The sequence below is a fragment of the Poeciliopsis prolifica genome, unplaced genomic scaffold, assembly GCF_027474105.1.
Source record: "Poeciliopsis prolifica strain line A6 unplaced genomic scaffold, Auburn_PproV2 SCAFFOLD007, whole genome shotgun sequence".
NCBI classification, from domain to species: Eukaryota; Metazoa; Chordata; class Actinopteri; order Cyprinodontiformes; family Poeciliidae; genus Poeciliopsis; species Poeciliopsis prolifica.
Window position 1 is genome coordinate 5,612,509 of NW_026562382.1, and position 19,380 is coordinate 5,631,888.

The 19,380-nt window shown below is 38.8% G+C and overlaps 2 protein-coding genes across 6 annotated transcripts in view; both read right to left on the reverse strand.

The window, feature by feature from the left end:
• Positions 1–399: 399 nt before the first annotated feature.
• Positions 400–5,219, reverse strand: tmem30c (transmembrane protein 30C). Its single transcript, XM_055031455.1, is given in 8 exon segments — positions 400–1,147; positions 2,098–2,310; positions 2,411–2,557; positions 2,639–2,729; positions 4,165–4,272; positions 4,423–4,539; positions 4,728–4,839; positions 4,841–5,219. Coding segments are annotated over 8 exon segments (1,059 nt in total). The 5' UTR covers positions 4,924–5,219; the 3' UTR covers positions 400–959.
• A 452-nt stretch (positions 5,220–5,671) lies between these two features.
• Positions 5,672–19,380, reverse strand: part of cmss1 (cms1 ribosomal small subunit homolog) — a 35,283-nt gene continuing 21,574 nt past the window's right edge. For all 5 annotated transcript variants that reach the window (XM_055031461.1, XM_055031457.1, XM_055031458.1 and 2 more), the window contains 9 exons: positions 11,318–11,448; positions 8,980–9,051; positions 8,748–8,886; positions 8,596–8,655; positions 8,373–8,475; positions 7,412–7,472; positions 7,241–7,328; positions 7,074–7,162; positions 5,672–5,905 (listed from right to left, as the gene is read on the reverse strand). In XM_055031461.1, coding sequence (XP_054887436.1) covers positions 5,822–5,905; positions 7,074–7,162; positions 7,241–7,328; positions 7,412–7,472; positions 8,373–8,475; positions 8,596–8,655; positions 8,748–8,886; positions 8,980–9,051; positions 11,318–11,368 — 747 coding nt within the window. In that variant the 5' untranslated portion in view covers positions 11,369–11,448 and the 3' untranslated portion in view covers positions 5,672–5,821. The remainder of the gene's footprint in view (positions 5,906–7,073; positions 7,163–7,240; positions 7,329–7,411; positions 7,473–8,372; positions 8,476–8,595; positions 8,656–8,747; positions 8,887–8,979; positions 9,052–11,317; positions 11,449–19,380) is intronic.

Genomic DNA, 19,380 nt, shown 5'->3' on the forward strand with positions numbered 1-19,380 from the left:
GAGGCCACTTTAAGGGTTTAACCTGTTTGATTGCTACTTAAGAAAAAAAAAAGACACTCAAAATATATTTCCTACTTCCTGCTGCGTCGTAGCGGCAAAATCCGAGTATCAAAATGTAGTACGTTCATTTAAAAGTTCACATCAGAAAGTTTCTTTGTAGAATTTTCTAATATGAATTGGTGTTTATTTCAAAATAAACAATTAGGTTTGGAACAAATTAGAAAGCACCTGGTTCATCAGCCTTAATTTTAAAAAAAAGTTTTACCTTTCACAGTGCCAGAGTTTCTGCACAAAGAGCCAACAAGTTAAAAAATCACTTAATTTTATGTTTATACTCTGAACATAACACCGTTTCAGTAAAAAAAAAGAAAAAGAAAAATGACTAAGTTCAAAGTTCAGTAGTTTTTGGGCAAATATTTCCTTTAATGGAGAGATTGTAGTGCATCAGTTTGAAAATCTCAGCTGGCGATGTGTTCACTGAAAGAAAAAAATATATTTAGTCAGAAGCTCAACTCTAAAAACTAGGATTTTCAGTTTAATCCTTTCAACTTCATTCCAACTCAACAATTCACATCTCCCAAATTACTCCTTTAAAAAAAAAAACTGAAGTCCTTGAATTACTTAACTTTCTTTAGCAAAAAGATGCGCTAAACTCCATGTTACGACACCTTGTGCTCCAGTGAAGCATGGCCCTAATGTGACGTCTTCAAATGAAAAAACGCTACAGTTTAAAAGGCAGCATGACCACTTCCTCTTAAAACAGCTGGTTTACAACATTTGCACATTAAAGCGTTCCCAAATGGATAAACTGGTTGATAGTTCATTTAAACGTGTTAAAATTCCATGGATATTTTTCACTTTGTCTGCCCCATCTCTGGTTTGCAAGCCTTCTCAGCAGCATGAGTATCGGTTCATTCCTTCATCGGTGTCGGTCCTCAGCATCTTGGCGCCTCACTGCTTCATTCCTTCATGTTTTTCCCGTCCTTTCCGAACTTCCACCAGGCCACGGTGAGGACGACGGCCGTCAGCAGGAGCAGGCTGCTGGTCACCAGGTAAGCAATCGGCAGGAAGTGGTTCTGGCCTCCGAACCAGGTCAGCGTGGTCAGCACCACTTCCTTTCTGCCCTGGAAGTGCTGCACAGGGAAGTCTGAAGAGGCAGGAGGTCAAGGCTAATCTGTAGCAGGTAGCATGCAAATAAATATTTCACCTTCTGCTAATTATGGCACTTAGGGGGGAAAAATAACCCAAAAAAACTGTGTAAATCAAATAATTGACTGTTTCACAATGTAGAAAAATCCATTCATTAAATTGAGCCCATTAATTCAGCAGGAGGAAAAGAAATTCTGAGGAAATTAAAATCAGCACTTTTTGGTATCCTTGCAGTTGGTACTTTGTACAACCTGCTTTTGACGTCTCCAGGAACACTTTACATGCATTTCGGTGTTTTCTAACAAATGCTAACAGAGCCACACGATGTCAGTCTGGGTTTTACTGCAACTATCAAGGGCTGCTTTGGATAATACATGGTGGAAGGTCACATTTTGAAGGCTGATATTATATCTTTATCTTGCCGGATGAACTATGGAGGAAAAAAATCCAGGAAAATGCAGCTTAATCGTAACAACGTTATCATATGCAACACTTCGAAAGAATGTTTTCCTAAAATCATGCATCCCTGGATGTTGTGGAGACTTGGTGAACTAACATCAACACTTTATTGCTATTCTGGAGATTTTTTTTAATTACCACTTCACTGTGAGGGATGCTTCAGCCTTTAGTTTTTTCACAATCCCTGATGCTTTAGACTTTTTCAACTTTCAGACTCGTAGACAAGAAGTTATTTCTTGAGTATTTTTCTTGACTTATCAAGCTCATGTGCGTGTTGTCATGTCTACGCCATTGTGAAGAGTGGATAAGATTTTTTTTTAACACACTGCTTGCTGAAAGAAAGTGACAATAAAGATGATTCTGTTGTGGAATAATGTGAGACAAGAAAATGATTGAGTCGAGATTAATTTCTTCTCATTTGAACTTGAGGTGAACCGTCAAACAAGTTCCTGAAGGAGGTTTGTCATGAAACGGGCAGTGAAAGGATACTGTAGGATATGTCGATGCTGTAGTTTCCCTTCGGAAGCCCTTTTTCAAAGATGGCATCTGCTCTATTTAAAATCCCATAAAGCTTCTTGAAGTTGGGGAAAGCTGCCTCTCTCATCCAGACGATCAGATCCTCGTTAATAAAACCGTTGTTGTTCGGGTCTTGTGGGTCCAGACTGTATACAGGCTTCTGCCAGTACAGCGGCTGTCTCGTACCTGCAGAGGGAACACTACAGGTTTGCCTTCGTACGCGGCTTCTTGCGTCTTTCGTGAGAGAAACGAAAGCACGTCCCGAGGTTACGTCGTCTCTCTTTACCTTCAAACACCTCAGCAAGAGTTAGATTGTCCGACCTCGGGTTGCGGAACTTGACGTTTTTGTCTGTGTACCAGGTGAGGCCCTTCCGAAGCAAAGGGACAGGAAAGCGACGGCTGCTGGAGGAGTGATAGGTCAGGGTGAAGGAGTCTGGGAGGAGAAAAGACAGTCAGCTGGCCGATGCAGAGATAAACGACACGTTGGCTGATGAGTGTCGTGAGCAGCGTTTACCATTGAACATACTGTTGGCGATCGCTCCACATGGAGCGATGGGGACTCCGTCCTTATCTTTAGCAAACGGCTCACAATAAGTGCTGGGGTTCTTCAGAAGAAAATGAGAAATGAATGCAAGTTTTTTAAGAATAAATGAATAATTTTGCACTGGAACTGCTCTTTCCTCCCCCAATATTCTGTAAATCACAAAGCATGTTCAACTTTTATTGTACTTAAAATGTTTAGAAATGACAAAAGGTGACATTCCAAAAGCCACGTTAGGATGAGCATGTCTAGGATTTAATGTTCCCGGAGATAGTGAGCCCTCAGTGTCAGAAGTGATCTCTTTTTTCCCCTCAGTTTATTCTAATCTAGTAACGCCTTCAGCCTCACTTCAATAATTTTTAATCAATTTAAAACCTCCAAATTTTCTAAACTAAAACCGGTTTCTTCTAGGTTTCTCAGATCTGGCCTTTCTTACTCAAAACCGTTGAAACTACTTGTCATTACGTATGTAGGCTAAACAGGAGAAACTACCCATTTTTCACCATTATATTTCTGTTTATGTGACTCTTCTGATCAGGTTATTGATATAAAACCAAATGAGGATCAAACTAATCAATTTTCAAATTTTAACAAAATACAGTGTTGGCTTTTAAGGAGTTTTTAAATTGCAGCTTTTGTATGTGTAGAATCACATTTTGAACTTAAGCTGTTATTAAAAAATTGGATCCAGAGTAAATGGATCCAATGTAAATATGGGCTTTTTTTTAAGCCTGTAGAAAGACCTTCCATTAATTGACTCCAAGCTCCGCATGTGGAAGCTGTTGGTGTGAATCCGCAGCATGCAGTCATGAAATCTCTCAGTGCAAGTGTAACAGAGTTCAACAACTTCAACCATGTGAAAAGTTTAGAGGTCCAGGAAGTAAATACTGAGGATTCATGGGAAAGTCCTCTTATTGTACGGAGCTGGGAAGCTAAGACAGGTCTTTACGAAAACCACTTCTATTTTAGATCTTCAGAAATATTAGTTAAGTGTCAAGTGAAGGGAAAATGATGCATTTTTTTTACATTTCTTTCAGAAGCTAGTGCAACAAACTGCCTTAAAAAGCTACCGGGTTCGTAAGTAGAGTTTGTAATTTAATCTCCACAAATAAATGCTGCATTTTGAAGGTGACAGGAACACTTTCAGAAAACGAACAAACAAAACCACGAAGACAAAAGAACACCAGAACGTCTGACTATAAAGTTGTAGAGTATTTTACCGCAGGACTACGTTTTAAAACAATATGCTGAGTTTTGAACTCAGAGATGAATCCATCAATTGAAAATCACGCATTAGAATGACCTAGTCAAAGTCCAGACCTTAAATAACTGTGAAAATCTCTGGAAAACCTTGAAAACTGCTGTTCACACATGTTCTCCATCCAATCTGACTGAGCCGAGAGTTAAGAAAATTGAGGGAAACTTTCAGCTTTTGAATATACAATGCTGGTACCAGAATGAGAATAATAACCTCCAAAGTGGCAAAAACAAACAGATACCTTTAAGTTTTTTATCCTGCCCACCGTCTGTCCATCATCTCTGGAGTCCATGTACCTGCGGAGGTTCTGATGGAAGTTTTTGAGACCGTAGTAGAAAAAGACATCGCCCTGGGAAGAGAGCCAAAATATGAAGCAATGCGGTGCACACAGTAAGAAAAAATTATACACGTGATGCAATTTGGATTCTGGATTTGAAAGCTGAGCCTTGAAAGGGACTGATGTCACAGTATAGCCAACAAGTACACACAGGGTTGGTACCTTAAATGTTTTGTCGATTGAAAACTCCACCCGACAGTTGCAGGTCTGCGCCGCGTTGCTCACATTTTGACGCAGGTCGAAACATTTCTCACAGTCTCCCAGATCGGTGTAGTCCAGCTGGAACAACAGACATGAATTAGGACTCAAACCTTAACCTTGGCTCCTGTGTAGATACACTCCCCGTTTTATTGCTCAGAGCTCTGAGCTTCCCTTTCCCCGCGCCTCTTCCACCCACGCAGATTGGCGGATATTTCTCTGTCTACACATCAAAGTGAGAGCTGAAAAAACGAGTTATTTATGCTCACCTTGATTTCCTGCGTGCTCTGTACAAGGAGAAGCAGCCACACTCCGAGCAGCATGCATATCACAGCCAGCAGGTAGAAGAACGGCAGCACGGTGCTGGCGGTGAGCATGGGACCAGGCGGGGAGCCGCTGCTGCTTGAAAGCGGAGTTGTCCGGCCTCCGCGCCAGGGGCCCAGACTTGTCTTTGGTTTTCCCCATGAGCGGGAACGACAACAGCAACCGAGAAGACGACGCTCTGTCTTCTTTTCCTGTTGTTTTTTTTTAACGTCAGTGATGGCCGCCTATGTGCAATCAAACACACCCAGCACTCACTTCTGGGTGTAGAGTCAGTTGCAACCTGTCATTTATTAACCACAATCTCTTGCCTAACTACCTCCCTCTCTCTGTTATCTTTGTCTCATTGTTTAACTTCCTCTAAAAGTACTTTTTTCCTGAAACAAGGTCCTGTTTTAACCGACTGTAACCGTGCAAGAGTTTTGCCTCTTATTCACTGATGAGCAAAAAAGAAGAATTGCATTATTCTAAAGTTGCTATGACAAATGATTTCCTGTTAGTGACCTCATATTTAAAAGAAGGACTTCCTGTAAGCACAGACAACAGCATGGAGGTTTTATATTGAGCTAGTTTATTTTGACATGCATTTTACACAAATGGCTCCTTTATCCTTTCCACAATGTCACAGTTTTTTTAAAAAATAGTTTCTGCATTTTTAAGAAGGTTTTCATGAAACATCACTCTGAAGTCGTCTTCCATTTGCTTGATTTGAGTAAATACAGATTCTTCTATTTGTAGAAGTAAGCAATATCAAAGTTTTGTTTAGCATTTACACCAGACTCCAGGTCCAGCTTAAAAGTCTGATTTACAGTGGTTGAGAGGCAAACTCAGGCTGTAATGTTTTAGAAAACTAAATGGGGAAACATTTTTCCATACTAACCCAGACCTAGAAAACAACAAGATATTTTATACTTTCCTAGACTTCTCAAGACTAGGAAATAAAAATAGGTTAAATGAGAAGCAGACATAAACACAGTAGGAAACAAACAGTGTGATGTCCCTCAGTGATCATTTAAAATAACAAGATCACATATACGTTCAATTAAAATAGTCCAATTTTGACTCTGTCTTCTTTACAAGCAGCCAGGACTCCGTTCTCCAGCAGCTTCAAGAAGTCCAGTTTGATCTGAAAAGGACAAACATGATGCAGACCATTCAACCACCAATCTGGGCAGCACTCTGAAAAAATACTTTTCTAAAATAAAAGACATATTGTAATTATCACAGGCTTCAATTGGCCAGCATAAGATTTTTATGGAACGAGACAAAAGCTAATCTGAGACAAATCTAGACATTTACAGTAAAAATATATTTAATTCTTTTATTCCTGTCTCTGTTACATTTATTTATTATTTGTAACTACATCAAAGTGTAAAATGAAGCAATACATTTATTCTGAGTTTTTAAAGTTCTTTTTGTACAAAATATATCTCATTTTGTTGTCCTTCTCTTTGGAATATAACACTGACAGTCAAATAATCCAATATATGTTAAAAGCAGTTAATTAGACAGGCTATCCGCAGGTGTAGCATGCAGTCAGCTGCATATCAGCTTTCACGTTTCCAACTGAGTTATTTTAAAAAGACTGAGTTCTTCTTTAGTTTCCACAAAGAAACCAAAGCGTTTTCTTCCATCTGATGCCGACCCAAGCTGGTAGTGGTCTTCTTTCAGTCAGCTGTCTGGCAGTGAACAGCAACTAGTGTTGGAAAAGACCTGAAATTATGCTACTATTCTCTAAGAAACTCGTCATTTGGCCACTGTAGTCTTTTTGGTGTAATTTGACACTAATAATGGGCCCAGGGTGATAAAGGACAAAAGAAAATCTGAATTTCAACTAATAAACCGGATGCAGACCTAAAATGCTATCAAAAAACCTCTACATCTTCACAAAACTGAGTGACAAATTTTGAAATTGCAAGGTAAATGTTTCTCACACTGCTCTCCCACATTTGTCTCGGTTATTAAATGCATCCAATTTGAAAACTCCCACTTTGTTCACTGTGTTCATTTTTTTTGTTCAATAAAAATCTGATAAAAATGTCAGGGATGTATGTTTTGATAAATAAACATTAACTTGCTGGAGAATAAGGCAGAAGTAGGAGAATGTCCTGGGAAAAAAAAGTTTGGAAATACTGTGACTTCTGCTTCTTCTGCCTTCTGAAAAGAAGAGTCAGAGGCTACCAATAATCAAAATCCCATTTTTGACCCAATATTGATCTAAAATTCCATCCAAATATCAACTCTGTAAAAACCTGTTGCTTATCATTTCAATCCAGCAGGGGGCAGTAGCTCACCTCAGGAATGTCCACCATCCGCCTGAGCTTCTGGTCTCTCCAGTTCCAGTCCACAACCAGGTACCTCAAAGCCTGCAGGCTCAAACCCTCTGGAGAAAAAGAAGATGAGACTGAAACGGCTTCAGGATGTCCGAGGTGATTCGACAAACCATCATGTCCACACAAACCTTTGTCAATGAGAGCCCTGATCCTGGCTGGTGTACCCACTCCGATGTGTTTGACGCCTTTCTGCAGCAGCTTGACCTGCTCCTCAATCTACTCAAAGAAAACATAATGCCGACTGTCCCCTTCATGACTGACAACCTGCATTCGTTCTTCCAATATGTCTAAGTAAATACCTTGATGTGCTTAGCAAAAAGCTTCACTGCTTTGGCGTCGCCTTTGAAAGCAGTCAACTGCCTGCAATCAAAGCAGTCAGAGATTAGAATTCAAACTTAAAGCATTTTGATTTAACTCTGACATTTGTCACCTTATAACCACAAACCTAATGGTGCATTCACACCAGCCCTGTTTAATCGACTTCAATCAAACTCTAGTTCAGGTGCCAAAGAGTCCAGTTTGTTTAGGGAGGTGTGAATGTGTAATCGAACTCTGATGCGGATAAAAATCGCAAAGTCTGGTCTCTGCCCGAAAACCTAGGTCTCATTTCAAATAAGTGAACTCTGGCTGGGATTGAAGGAATATGTGAATGCCAAGTGGACTGGAGACTGCTCCAAAAGAAGCTTTAGTAAACTGTAGCGCAGGGAATTCTGGGTAAATACAACCAAATTAAACATGCGAGTCTTGCGCAAGTAGGGAAATGGCTCGTCTTTCACCAAAGACGAACGAGAAATCCTACCACCACTAAAATCTTTCAACGCTCCATTTTTGTCTACATTTCATGAAGAAGTTGCTTATGTCTTGTTCAGACTTTCTCAAGTTGGTTCCTTTAATCATTCTTGGTGCAGCGCCACCGCAGGAAGGAGGGTGAACACGTTTTTTTTATTAATTTGGATTGTTTGACATCAGCTGAAAATGTAACAAATATTGCAATTCTAGTACCCAATCGAACCGAGTCTACTCTGTAAAAACGCCTTAAAGTAATAGTCAAATCCCGAATTATACATGCCTTCATAGAATATATTACGTATTCAGTGTAAATGTGAACCTCAATAGCTGCACTAAAAGTAATCAAATTAACCTATAAACAGTTTTCTATTAAAGCCTCTTTTGATAAAGAACAGAAAATTATTTGGGATGAATGCTTTTGCAAGCCACTGTAACTATAATTTCTGACCGTCCAACCTCACGTTTACTTACTTGATGAGTTCTATACTTCGAAGCGCAGAGCTGCAGACAATCAGTATAACCACTGAACTCTTTTCTGAATGCTGCTTTTGGATCTTTGCCCACTTGGGACAAACTGAGAATAAGAAAACAAAAAAAGCAATCGAAGTCAAACACGAGTCTGGTTGTAAACATCTAACGACAAGCAAAAAAAAAAAAGTAAAGTAAATTTATCAAAGATCAGATCCTGGCTCACCTTGTTTCAGATAAGAGGAGAGAGTGTGTGTCAAGTCATTACTGGATAGAAAGCAGGAGTCTGTGGAAGGACACGAGGCGACCTCAGTGACTCGGTGGGTCACCAGATATCGACTGAAGATCAACGGTGAAAGGGAAATAGCGGCGACTCACTCTGCAGTTTGAGCTCTTCCAGTTCGATCACCGAGCGTTTGTCTGAGTAGTACCGAGTAATCAGGTCCTGCAGGTCAGCTGCACCGCCTGGCTTTGGCTCCGAGGTGGCCAAAACGTCTGTGATAGTTTTCTTTTTTCTCTGAAAACGAAACATATTCAACTAGTATTCCCACAAAAAGACTGTCACTACACAGCAGTTCTCCACTACAACAGTAGGTGTTGCCAGACTCACTTTTCTCTTCTTCTGGGGTTTAGTTGACTGCTGATCGTCCACTTCTTTCTCTTGAGGAATTATACACTCTTTCTGTAAAACCAATACATAAAAATATCTGTTAGACTAAATAAAGACACATGACATTAATGAAATTGATGATGTCATTTATGAAGACACAAGAACAGTATTTGTGCTTGTGGGGCTACAATTGTTGTGTCATGAAGTCACAGTCATACAGTTAACTAAAAAAAAAGTGACACATTTTATTGTCACTTATTAGAATAGTACCACAAAATATTATGATAAATCTTTAAGTCCATATAGCCCGGCCGTATTGAGACCATTTCTCTGTTCTCAATCTTTCTTTCTGATGTTTTGGTCACTTTTTACAACCCACAGAAGTTGCTTAGGTTGTGCAACTCATCCAAGATGGCACATCACTTTGAGTTGCGGCAAGAAGGTTTGGAGTGTCTCTCAGTGTCCAGAGGATGCCGTTGGTTGGGGAACGGCCAGTGGTTCCTATGTTTCCTGTGATGTATCATGTGGCTGAAGAGCTCCGGCAGGATGAAGGCCCTGATGCTATGGACTGGCCTGCCTGGTCCCCAGATTTGAATGAAATGAGAGTGCATCTGGGACATCATGTCCCGTTCCTTCCACCAACGCCACATTGCAACACAGGTGTCCAGGAGAGAACTGATGCTTTAATCCAGGTCTGGGAGACGATCGCGCAGGAGAACACACAACTACAGAGCAGAGGTCGCGTGAAAGTTTTTTGTTCTTCATTTTGACCGACAGAATAAAAAATACTATTTTTACCCGTCAATCAATAATCGTATTAACATCGGCTATTTAGCCGCATTTTTATGCGGTTTAGTTGATGTTCAACTAGTTGAACTGTAAATCCAGATTCCATCAGACATAAAGCAGATACACGCATCTAACATTTTCTCTGTGACAAAAACCATGACTGTGGCCCCAATAACTTATAATAAATAAAATTTCCCTGCTGGTAAGATACCAGCACTTCCCCTGATGGGGTCTGAACGCATAGCCTCACTAATTCCTCCTGCAGAGAAATCTGCGCAAGTTCATCAGTCAATTGGATCTGTCTGATCCAAACCGATCAATTGAACTCAAGAGATTTTTACCCTGTGCGCGGTCCGGGCGTGCACTATTAAGAGTATTTTTTTGCGTGGTTTTGCTTCCCTGAATGCCTTCCCCGTGCTTCTGAATGCCACTCTTCTGGGCCGGGAGGGTAATGTCTTCAGCTCCATTTGTCAAAACCACAGGGTGGGTCAAGTTTAATTCTTCGTAGCAGCGAAGCTGCGTCCGCATTGGTGGTGCAGCAGACTGCGCAAGTTACGGTCCAATTAATTTTTACCTTTATTTAGGATACGTTATTTTAGTGTTCCTCTAATTATTTTGAGCTACTCATTTAACTTTTCTGTATTTTGTCAAGTTGGCAGAAAAACTGCAGTGATTTTAGGGGGGATTTTACAGAGCAACACAAAAATTGTCAGCTGCCAAGCGCCAAGAAAATTCTATATCTTTTGCTAAATTTCAACAAATCTGGAAAGTGTGGTGTGCATTTGAATTAAGCCTTCATTCTGCAATACTTTCACTACATTATATCTGCAATTGTTTTAAGGTATTTCTCTTCCAGATGTGCATTTCCAGAGTGAAATTTTTGATAATTATTAGGACTGCACCAATGAATTGGCCCAGATTTCTTTCATTTTGGTCTTGCATGTGAAACGGATCTTATTTACCGCAGAGAGCTGAAAATCAGTCATTGCATTTTTTTCCCCTCTGCTGCTATGCTACCTAATTATTTTTGAGTGGAAACAATTACAAAACAAATCATCACTGAGATCCCCTCCCCTGACCCAAACTAATTTAATATCTGAGCATTTTGATGTTTTGTTCTAAAACACAGAACATTTTATGAGCACAAAATTATAAAAGTCACATGAACATTAAAGATTTCTGGTATGCACCTTCAGTGTTAACTGGAGCAGATCTGATTCAGGTTGCACTATGTAGTATTTATTTTTCATAAGAAAATGTGTCAATTAAAAACTTCATCAAAAGCAGTCATGCTGACATAGCTGCCTGCAGAGAACATGCCTGCAATTTATTTATTCGTGAACCATCCTTGTAAAAGGAAAGGAAAAAATAAAAAAAAATAAAACGCCTTGTGCTGATTATCTTAAAAAGGTCATTAAATATCCTGGTTAATATTCTGGCGGCACACAAGTAATGGTATTTTTTCCTTTTAATTTGTACATTTATTTGACAAATTTGCTCCTAAGGTGAAAAAACAGAATGGGTAGCATTGACACACAAAGGGTACAACCTGATCATTATTTTTCTTCTTCTTGGCTTTAGGGCTTTTCTCTGTCACCATTTTTCTCTTCTCTGGTTTTGTCTTTGCCTTTTCTGCTGGCTCTTTCTCCTGCTCTGACTCTTCCTCTGCCTCAACTGCATCTGTAAAAAAAAAAAAAAAAAAAAAAAAAAAAAAAAGTATAATAAAAGCTGGAAGAAGTTTTTCATTAAAATCTGCACAAGAAATAGTGTGCACTCATATCTGGGTCAGCAGAGGGAGAAAAGCTGTTGATGGAATATGGGTAAATTATGTGGTGGATGAATTAATGAATTTGTTTATTCTCTGTTCAGGGGTTAAACAAGCACAGAAAGAATGCCACATGATCCCTGAAACAATTATCTAACATCCACATAACAGATCACAGAGAGCTCTAGTTATTTATTAATGTTCCCCTGTGCTCTATAAAGTCAGAAATAATCAAATATTACCTAAGGTCTATATATAAAACTGTGCAGCAAATCTCAAACCAAGCATCTGGTTATATTTAGCCTCCCTGTTGCTACCCGTTCTCATTGCATTCTTCTAGTCTAATGCTATGAGGTCATGCTTACATCTTTTAAAATAAGTGCACAATTGGTCAACAATGTTTAAAAACAAAACCTTAAAAATCAACTTCATTTTTTTCTGGTTGTACGACAGAGACCTTTCTGGGTCTTGTTTTTCTGGTAGTTTTTCCAATCAAGGAAAGAAAAAATACCCTTTGACGTTCCTTTACTTATACCCAACCCCACCCCGACAACCTAAGTAAAAGTAAAAATTACAAGTTTCAGTATTATTATCACTATTTACATTTTTTTACAATCACTGGAACAATGTACAGATGTACTTTTCTACAGCTGCTCACCATCATCAGTATAAATTCAGCATAAAACTGCAAATTCATGCAGTCATGTATTTTTTAGCAATTCGCTGAGGGAATCGCAGATATTCCCCTGTTCCCTCATTCAGAGGGATTAAAAGGTATTCCCAGGCCAGAAAGGATTTGTAGTTTCTTCAGTCTTTCCTAAGGTCTTGTGCCTTGAGAGACTTTAAGAAGAGATGATGATCAGGTACCTCAGCTGGCTTGTTCTGATGCAGAAAGCAGTGGCTCTTTACAGAAAGTAAATACCAGCAACTTCCATCTGGGGTCTCACGGTTTCCATCATCATCCACATCGTATGACAAAAGGTCAAGGCTTGAACGTAGACAGACCAGTGACTAAGAGGAAGTGACTCTCATTCTGACCGAGTAACACTGGGCTATGAACTGATGGCTTAAGGAAACCACTAGAACCACATCATCTGCAAAAAAGCAAAGAGACCTGACAACTGCTACGTTCAGACAGCAGGCAAATGCAAACCAAATCCACTTCTTTGTTTGTCGTTGCGTAAATGAAACCTATATCCAACTTTTTTACCACAGTCTGAATTTCCCAATTTAGATATTTTCACCCCATGATACTAAATCGGATACGGATCTGATAGTTTTCAGTGTCCACAGCGTGAACGACCACGTTGAATTTTATCCAGTTTTCATGTGATGTAAGAAATGCTTCATAATTCTGCACCAGAAGACAGATATGGTAAATCAAGATGCAAACAATGGCTGAAAATTATATCATTAAATTACAAACGAAGCCTGTGTCAGCGAAGTACTTTGCATCACAATCCCACCACTCCTGTCTTCTCTACAGAAGTTGCACTTAATGCTCCACTAAAGGCCATTTCTATTAGTTGTGCTTTCTTTTTATGAGTTTCCTTTGTGTTGTTATGATCTTGTGACAACTTTGTCAGTTCCCATTGCTGAATAAACTTAAAAATCAATCCATAAATGGCTCTGTCCATTATTACTTCTGTAGACAATGCGCTAAGGTATGACTTCGACGTTCTTCTTCTGCTTAGGCAGTTAACTTTGGGGACTTAAACCTTTCATACGGACGTTGCATTGAGGTTTGAATGGCCATGCAAAAGAAATTCAATTTCAGCAGAAAATTTGAATTTCAGGATCAAGAGCTACTGGGTGAACATTGCCTAAACTTTCAAATTTTGTTAATGAGCATCATAAAGAGGATTAGTGAAAGCTCTGATGGACACCAACCTGTATTGAGGACAAGCTCAACTTGTGCCAGAAATGTGGACAAAGCTCTTACTTTGCTCATAACAGTACAAGATGGACCTTAAAGTGCTTCTGCAATTTCGTACCCCTGCATAATCCAACAATCAAAATACCTTGAGAATCGGCCATAAGTTTTCTCCAGATGAGCCAGTGATTCAACTGTAGCTGAAATATACTCATGAAAACCCTTTTCCAAGCCCGAATATCTATGGGAAGCCCCCACGTGTGCCATAACCTGTGTGGAAAAATCTTGAGGTAAGGGGCCTGGGCATGCCGGGTTGCGGTATCATAATCATACTTTAAGGAAGTGGAATACAAGGTTTCTGTGAATATATAAAGGAAAATAAAGTCCTATGTGGTTTATGCAACATTTGTTCTGATTCACACAATAGCCTTACTGTCTCTGGGTTAGTGCCTTCACTACTGGTGAGTGGGTGTTATTTGAACTACCTTAGAAGAGGATATATTTATCACCTATCTTTGAAGTCCTATATGTCACATGCTTTTGATGTCAGACTCTTTTAAGTCTAAATGCATAGGAAAGATGATGCATGCTGCTAGATCAGGATGCGTGGAATGTGGTTCAGCAAATTGTGCATATCGCTGATCTGCAGTAGCAGATCAGTGCTTCAGGTCAAGAACATCCTGAGGAAAAAGGCACTCCACAAACCAACATCAGATGCAAATTTTCCAGCTTGTTCTTTTGATCCACCGTCTCCTGATCTATTTTGCAACTGTGGCTTTTATTTCTTCCTTCCTCTCAAGTTTTTTTTTTTCCACCACTTTGGTACAATTTCAGTAACATAACTAAGACTATGATAGTCTTTAGTTATAGATATAGGAATTTGTTTTTCTTTGCATTTTTATGATAAAAATTGGTGCATCCAATAAACCTTAATGTAACTTACTGGCAAAAATTACCCAAAGTTGAATCACACTGTGACTACATAACGAGAAAGTGGTTAATCAGTATCTTTGAAGGTTTCCTGTGTATAAGCCTCAGACATTTAATCTGATGTGGTCTTAACTGAAGTATGTACTTTTAAGTTTTTCATAACTTCTGTTTTGGCAAAACTTTGTGGCTTTTAACTGTTGTGCTATGGCTTTGGGATTTCTATTGACTTTTATTTAAACCAAAAGGGGAAAACTAGTTACTGGGTGTCATAACTTTTTCCTGTGTAATACATACCAAACAAAATTTGTATTGGGGTATCTTAATTTTTCACATAATGGTTTATTGTTTCTTTATAGAGACGGTTGCCTGATACAATAATCCACTCACATGCTCCCCTTCTGTTTAAAGACCACACCCTTTATTAGTGGGCCAAACTCGCTCCTCCCACTCGCTCATTCTCACTCACTCCGACCAGATTTTGGAGAAACTATCAAAGACCAAAGAAGTGAGGATAACTGGAAGCAGAACGTGACCACTGAGGTGAAGACAGCGTTGTACCAAGATACAGTTTCCACTTCCTGCTTGATAGACACGAAAAGGGAGTAAAACAGTAGGTAAGGTTTTTTTAAAATTCCCATTTGGATTATTGATGGTCTTTTCAATAAATTCATCTTACAATAATATAAATATATATTATCAAAGAAATTAAAATAGTGAAGATGACATCCAATGATCTCGCCCGAAACATTCGCTGGAGATAGGCACCAGCACCCCTCCCAACCTCACTGGGGACAAGCGTGTATAGAAAATAAATGTATGTATGTATGAATGAATGAATGGATGGATGGACATCTAATGACATGAAATTGTCAAGCAATCAATTATCTTAAGTTAAGGTTATTTATATAAGCCGATTCTAAGTTTATGTCATCAAGTCAAGAGGATGTTTGACCTTTTTCTAGTAAATCTTGCCCCCGCCACAGGTACAGCCCAGCTGCTTGAATAGACAATATAAAACTTTGATATTCTGTGTTCACTGAGGTGCAAAACACTTTGCAGTGGGTCTGTGGGCAGAGAAGTTAGACCAATGTTTAAATGAGAATATGGAGCAGCCAAAGGGATTGGGTTGACTCTTTAAACACGTTCATTTAACCACAGACACATTGTCGCACCCCTAAACAGCTGCTGTTGAAAGTGTAAACGTGAACCAAACCAAATGAAAGCGTGAAACTTTTCAAAATTACTCACCCAATCAAACCAAACCCTAAGTCTACTAAAGTGATTGTTGAATACAAAAATATAGACATACAAATATTAAATTTACATAGAAGTATACTTTTACTGACAAAAAAGGGATTCCTTGTAGCTACTTGCCTTTCTTGTTGTGAAAACAATCATGAGCCACATGAAAAGTCACCATGAATAGAGTTAAGATGATATTTTTCCAACTACCTAATTTCAGTCTCTAACTGCAGATTTCATGTGAAAGTAAGTGTAAAATTTTGAATCTAAAAAAACCCCCCAGCTAAGTAAAATTAGCCAGCCAAAATGTGGGGTATTGGCTAAAGAAAAACTATTGGGCGACCACTAATCGAGTGTTCTCACAGGAATGACAGTAATCTATTTAAAGGTAATATGAGTCCCTTAACTTTCAGTGTTTTCTTTACCACAAAGGTTCCAAATGGTAGAGTCAGAAAAACATTTATATGACTCAAGTCTCAGTCAGTCCAAAGAGGTTACAGCTCAAAATATCCATAGATCAATAAAAGCCTGTGGCTGTAGAGAGAAATCACATACAACAAAATGGGGAAGCCAGTAATCTTTTATAGGCCATCAATAGGGCTGATTAGTTTTAATGGATGGCCAATGATGCCGAAGGGGCATAAAAAGGATTTCAGGAAGCTACTGATTGGGCCCGTTTCTGACAAATAATCTCAGATTCTGTTTTTGAAGCTGCTGAGCTCATACATAACCTGAAACAGTAATGAAACTGGAGAAGCTAATTATTCTGTTTACACTTAACAACAGGGGCAAGTAATGGTCCCTATAATGTTTCTGCAACATAAACGTGACAATAAGTGTAGGCACAATCTTTCAACAGTTCTGCTCTCAGAAAAGAGGAGTTATAATTTAGGTCTCGGTTCTGAAATCATTTGCAATTTAGCCAAAGTGTTCAAAAATCAGAATTAATGACCAAAGGTTTGTCTCAGATTTGCTAAAAAAAAACAAAAAAACCTCTTGACAATCTAAGACTTTTGAGAAAATATTCCATGGGCGTTCACTTTTAGAAAGTGAATGTCCTGTCACATTTGAAGTACAAGTTAAAGCAGTTCAGAAAAACAACATTATATCTGCACTCAATGTGGTGGTGATGGTCCAGTGATTTGCAATTTTAAGATCTAGACATAATCCATTCCATTATCAAAATTAATGAAAACATAATTTCTACTCAAGATTTTGATGTCACTACTTCACATAAAAAAAAGAAACAAAGGATTTGGAGTGGCCTAGTCAAACTCTGGACTTCCAATCCAACTGAGATGCTTTAGCATTTTCTTAATCATGGCCAATCAAAGTTTGAATACCTCCCCTGCGTGAAACAATTCTGCAAAGTATGTGCTACAATTCCTCCTCAGTGAAGAAACCAATTACCAGTCAATACAAACTCCTGTTGGTGTTTCTGCAAAGAACAGTAAAAGCAATCGATATCAGCTCATATATTCCTATCGGTGCATAGCAGGTATTGATCATATATGTTTGTACAGTTAATGCCAGTTATTTTAGTGTATGATGGTCAGAGACCATTGCTTTGATATACTGATTCCATTGCAATAAAAGTTGAAATATGCATCCGATTTATAAAATTATTCTCCAATTCCTCCCTGTTTAAGTATATAAAAAAATTCCATTGCCTTCTCTTTGCGAAAGATTGATCTGTGCAGTTTAATCCCCTGCGTTAGACTGGAACACCAGCTTCCACGTGTTAAAGCAAAGCCAATGCTGGCTGGCACAGTGTGATAGGAGCTCTAGAGGAGGTCTGATTAGCACAGCAGGTGCTAATCAGAGATACAAGGCTGTGTAAATAACCCAAAGCTTTTAAGCTTTTACAAGAATTACATGAGGAAAACCCTTGACAACACAGGGCAGCCAATGTAAAGTGGGCACGGTTTCTGATGTGATCAAAAATGTACATTTTTTAGGTTTAACCAAAACATAAACTGGAACACGAAGGACTTTATGGTATAATTTTTAAGATTGTTTATCTTATGCACACATTTCTTGTACACATTTCATTAACACTTAAAACAGGCCATCAGGGTGATCTTTTGCCATCCAACAAGTATTATTATTCTAAAGCAAATTATGGATGAAGGTGTTTTGGAGAAAATATGAAACTACAAAAAGATTTCTACTTTTCATAAGTCTCCTTATAAAGCTTAGTTATATTTGTGAATGCAACCATTTGATGTAATGCACGTGTGTTCTACCACTAAGTGTTAGAATAAACATCAAAGTTTTAATACAGTCGCACAAAAAGTGCAATTCATTTCAAGCATGCTTTTAATGGGTCCTGGTCGACAAAAAAAAACTCCTTCAGAACAACAACTTACATCATTGCAAAACCATGTGGACCATGTTTCATGACAATACTCTCAACCAAATGTTTGCAGTGTTTCTTTCCACAATTACGGCAGCAATTTGATTTAGAGACTTGAACGCAATAAAGAAAAGACCACCAACAATGCTAAGGCCACACAAAACAAGCATCCAAACAGGGCTATTACAAAAAAGGACTCTGCAAGTGTCAAACATAAACTTTCCTGATGGTATTACATTACCTCATACTAGAAACATGTTTATTTTAGTGCTCTTGTTTTAGTGTAGCTAAAGCAAAACCAGCATAACATTCCCAAAGACAGAAATTCACTAATGTTGAGTTTAATCTATTCACGGATTAAGTTTCAAATGTTTGACAGCGTTTATTTAAAACAAACTAACACAAGAAGTTGTTTCTTCTTATCGTTGTCTAAATACATGGAATCAATATGGAATTATTTTTCACTTTGTTCAAAAATAATGGAGTCATTTAATGTTCACATCACGTTTACAGAGAAGGTTATGTGACACAAATGCCTGTATTTCAATCAATTTGCAGGGTATTTTATTCTAAATTTTATCCTAATTTTCAAGGATTCCTGAAGAACTCATTGTAGCAAAATGAATAGATTACAAACCAAACTGCCTCCTGAATGATTTACAAAGTCCCCAAAAGTGAAGAACGTACCGAAAAAATGTCTCTCACCTCCTGTCTAAAGCAAAACAGAAAAACCTACAGATGCATCCAATACATTAAAATGTTAAGGTAAAGTTGTTTTAGTAAATGAAACTCATCATTGGGTTCAGGATGATCAGAGGCATTTCCAGGACTGCTGAGAGGCATATTATTGGGGAGGTACTAGACATTTCCCTTTAGGGACATGCCAGAAACAACCCAAAACAGGCTTCTCGACAGCATCCAGAAAAGATGCCTGAGTCAGCTCAGCTGATTCCTATCAATGTGAAAGAGTGGTGGCTCTACTCCCAATTGACTGAGCTCCTTGCCTCATCTGTAAGGAAACGTTCAGGCACATGAGAAAAGGAGCCAATTTTGGCTGCTTGTATCTGGGATCTTGGTCATGACAGAAACTTCATGATCGTAGGTGAGGGTAGGAACGTAGACTGACCGGTAAATTGAGGATCTTAAATTTTGTCTCTGCTCTCTCTTCACCACAACAACCCTTTGCATCGTCCACATTACTGCAGCAGCAGCACCGATCTGTCTATTGATCTTCCCTGAGATACTTGATTTCCTTCACTTAAGGGAGGATCTCCCCTCCAAGCTGGAGAGGGCAAGTTTGCCTTTACCTTTCAAGAACGTTGGTCTCTGACCATTTCTGTCATTCATATTAATTTTAGCTCGCAACCAATAAATTTAGCTGAAAATTGGACTATGACAGCAGTGTGATATGGAGGTGATCAGTCTTACGCTTAGGTTCAGTCTTAA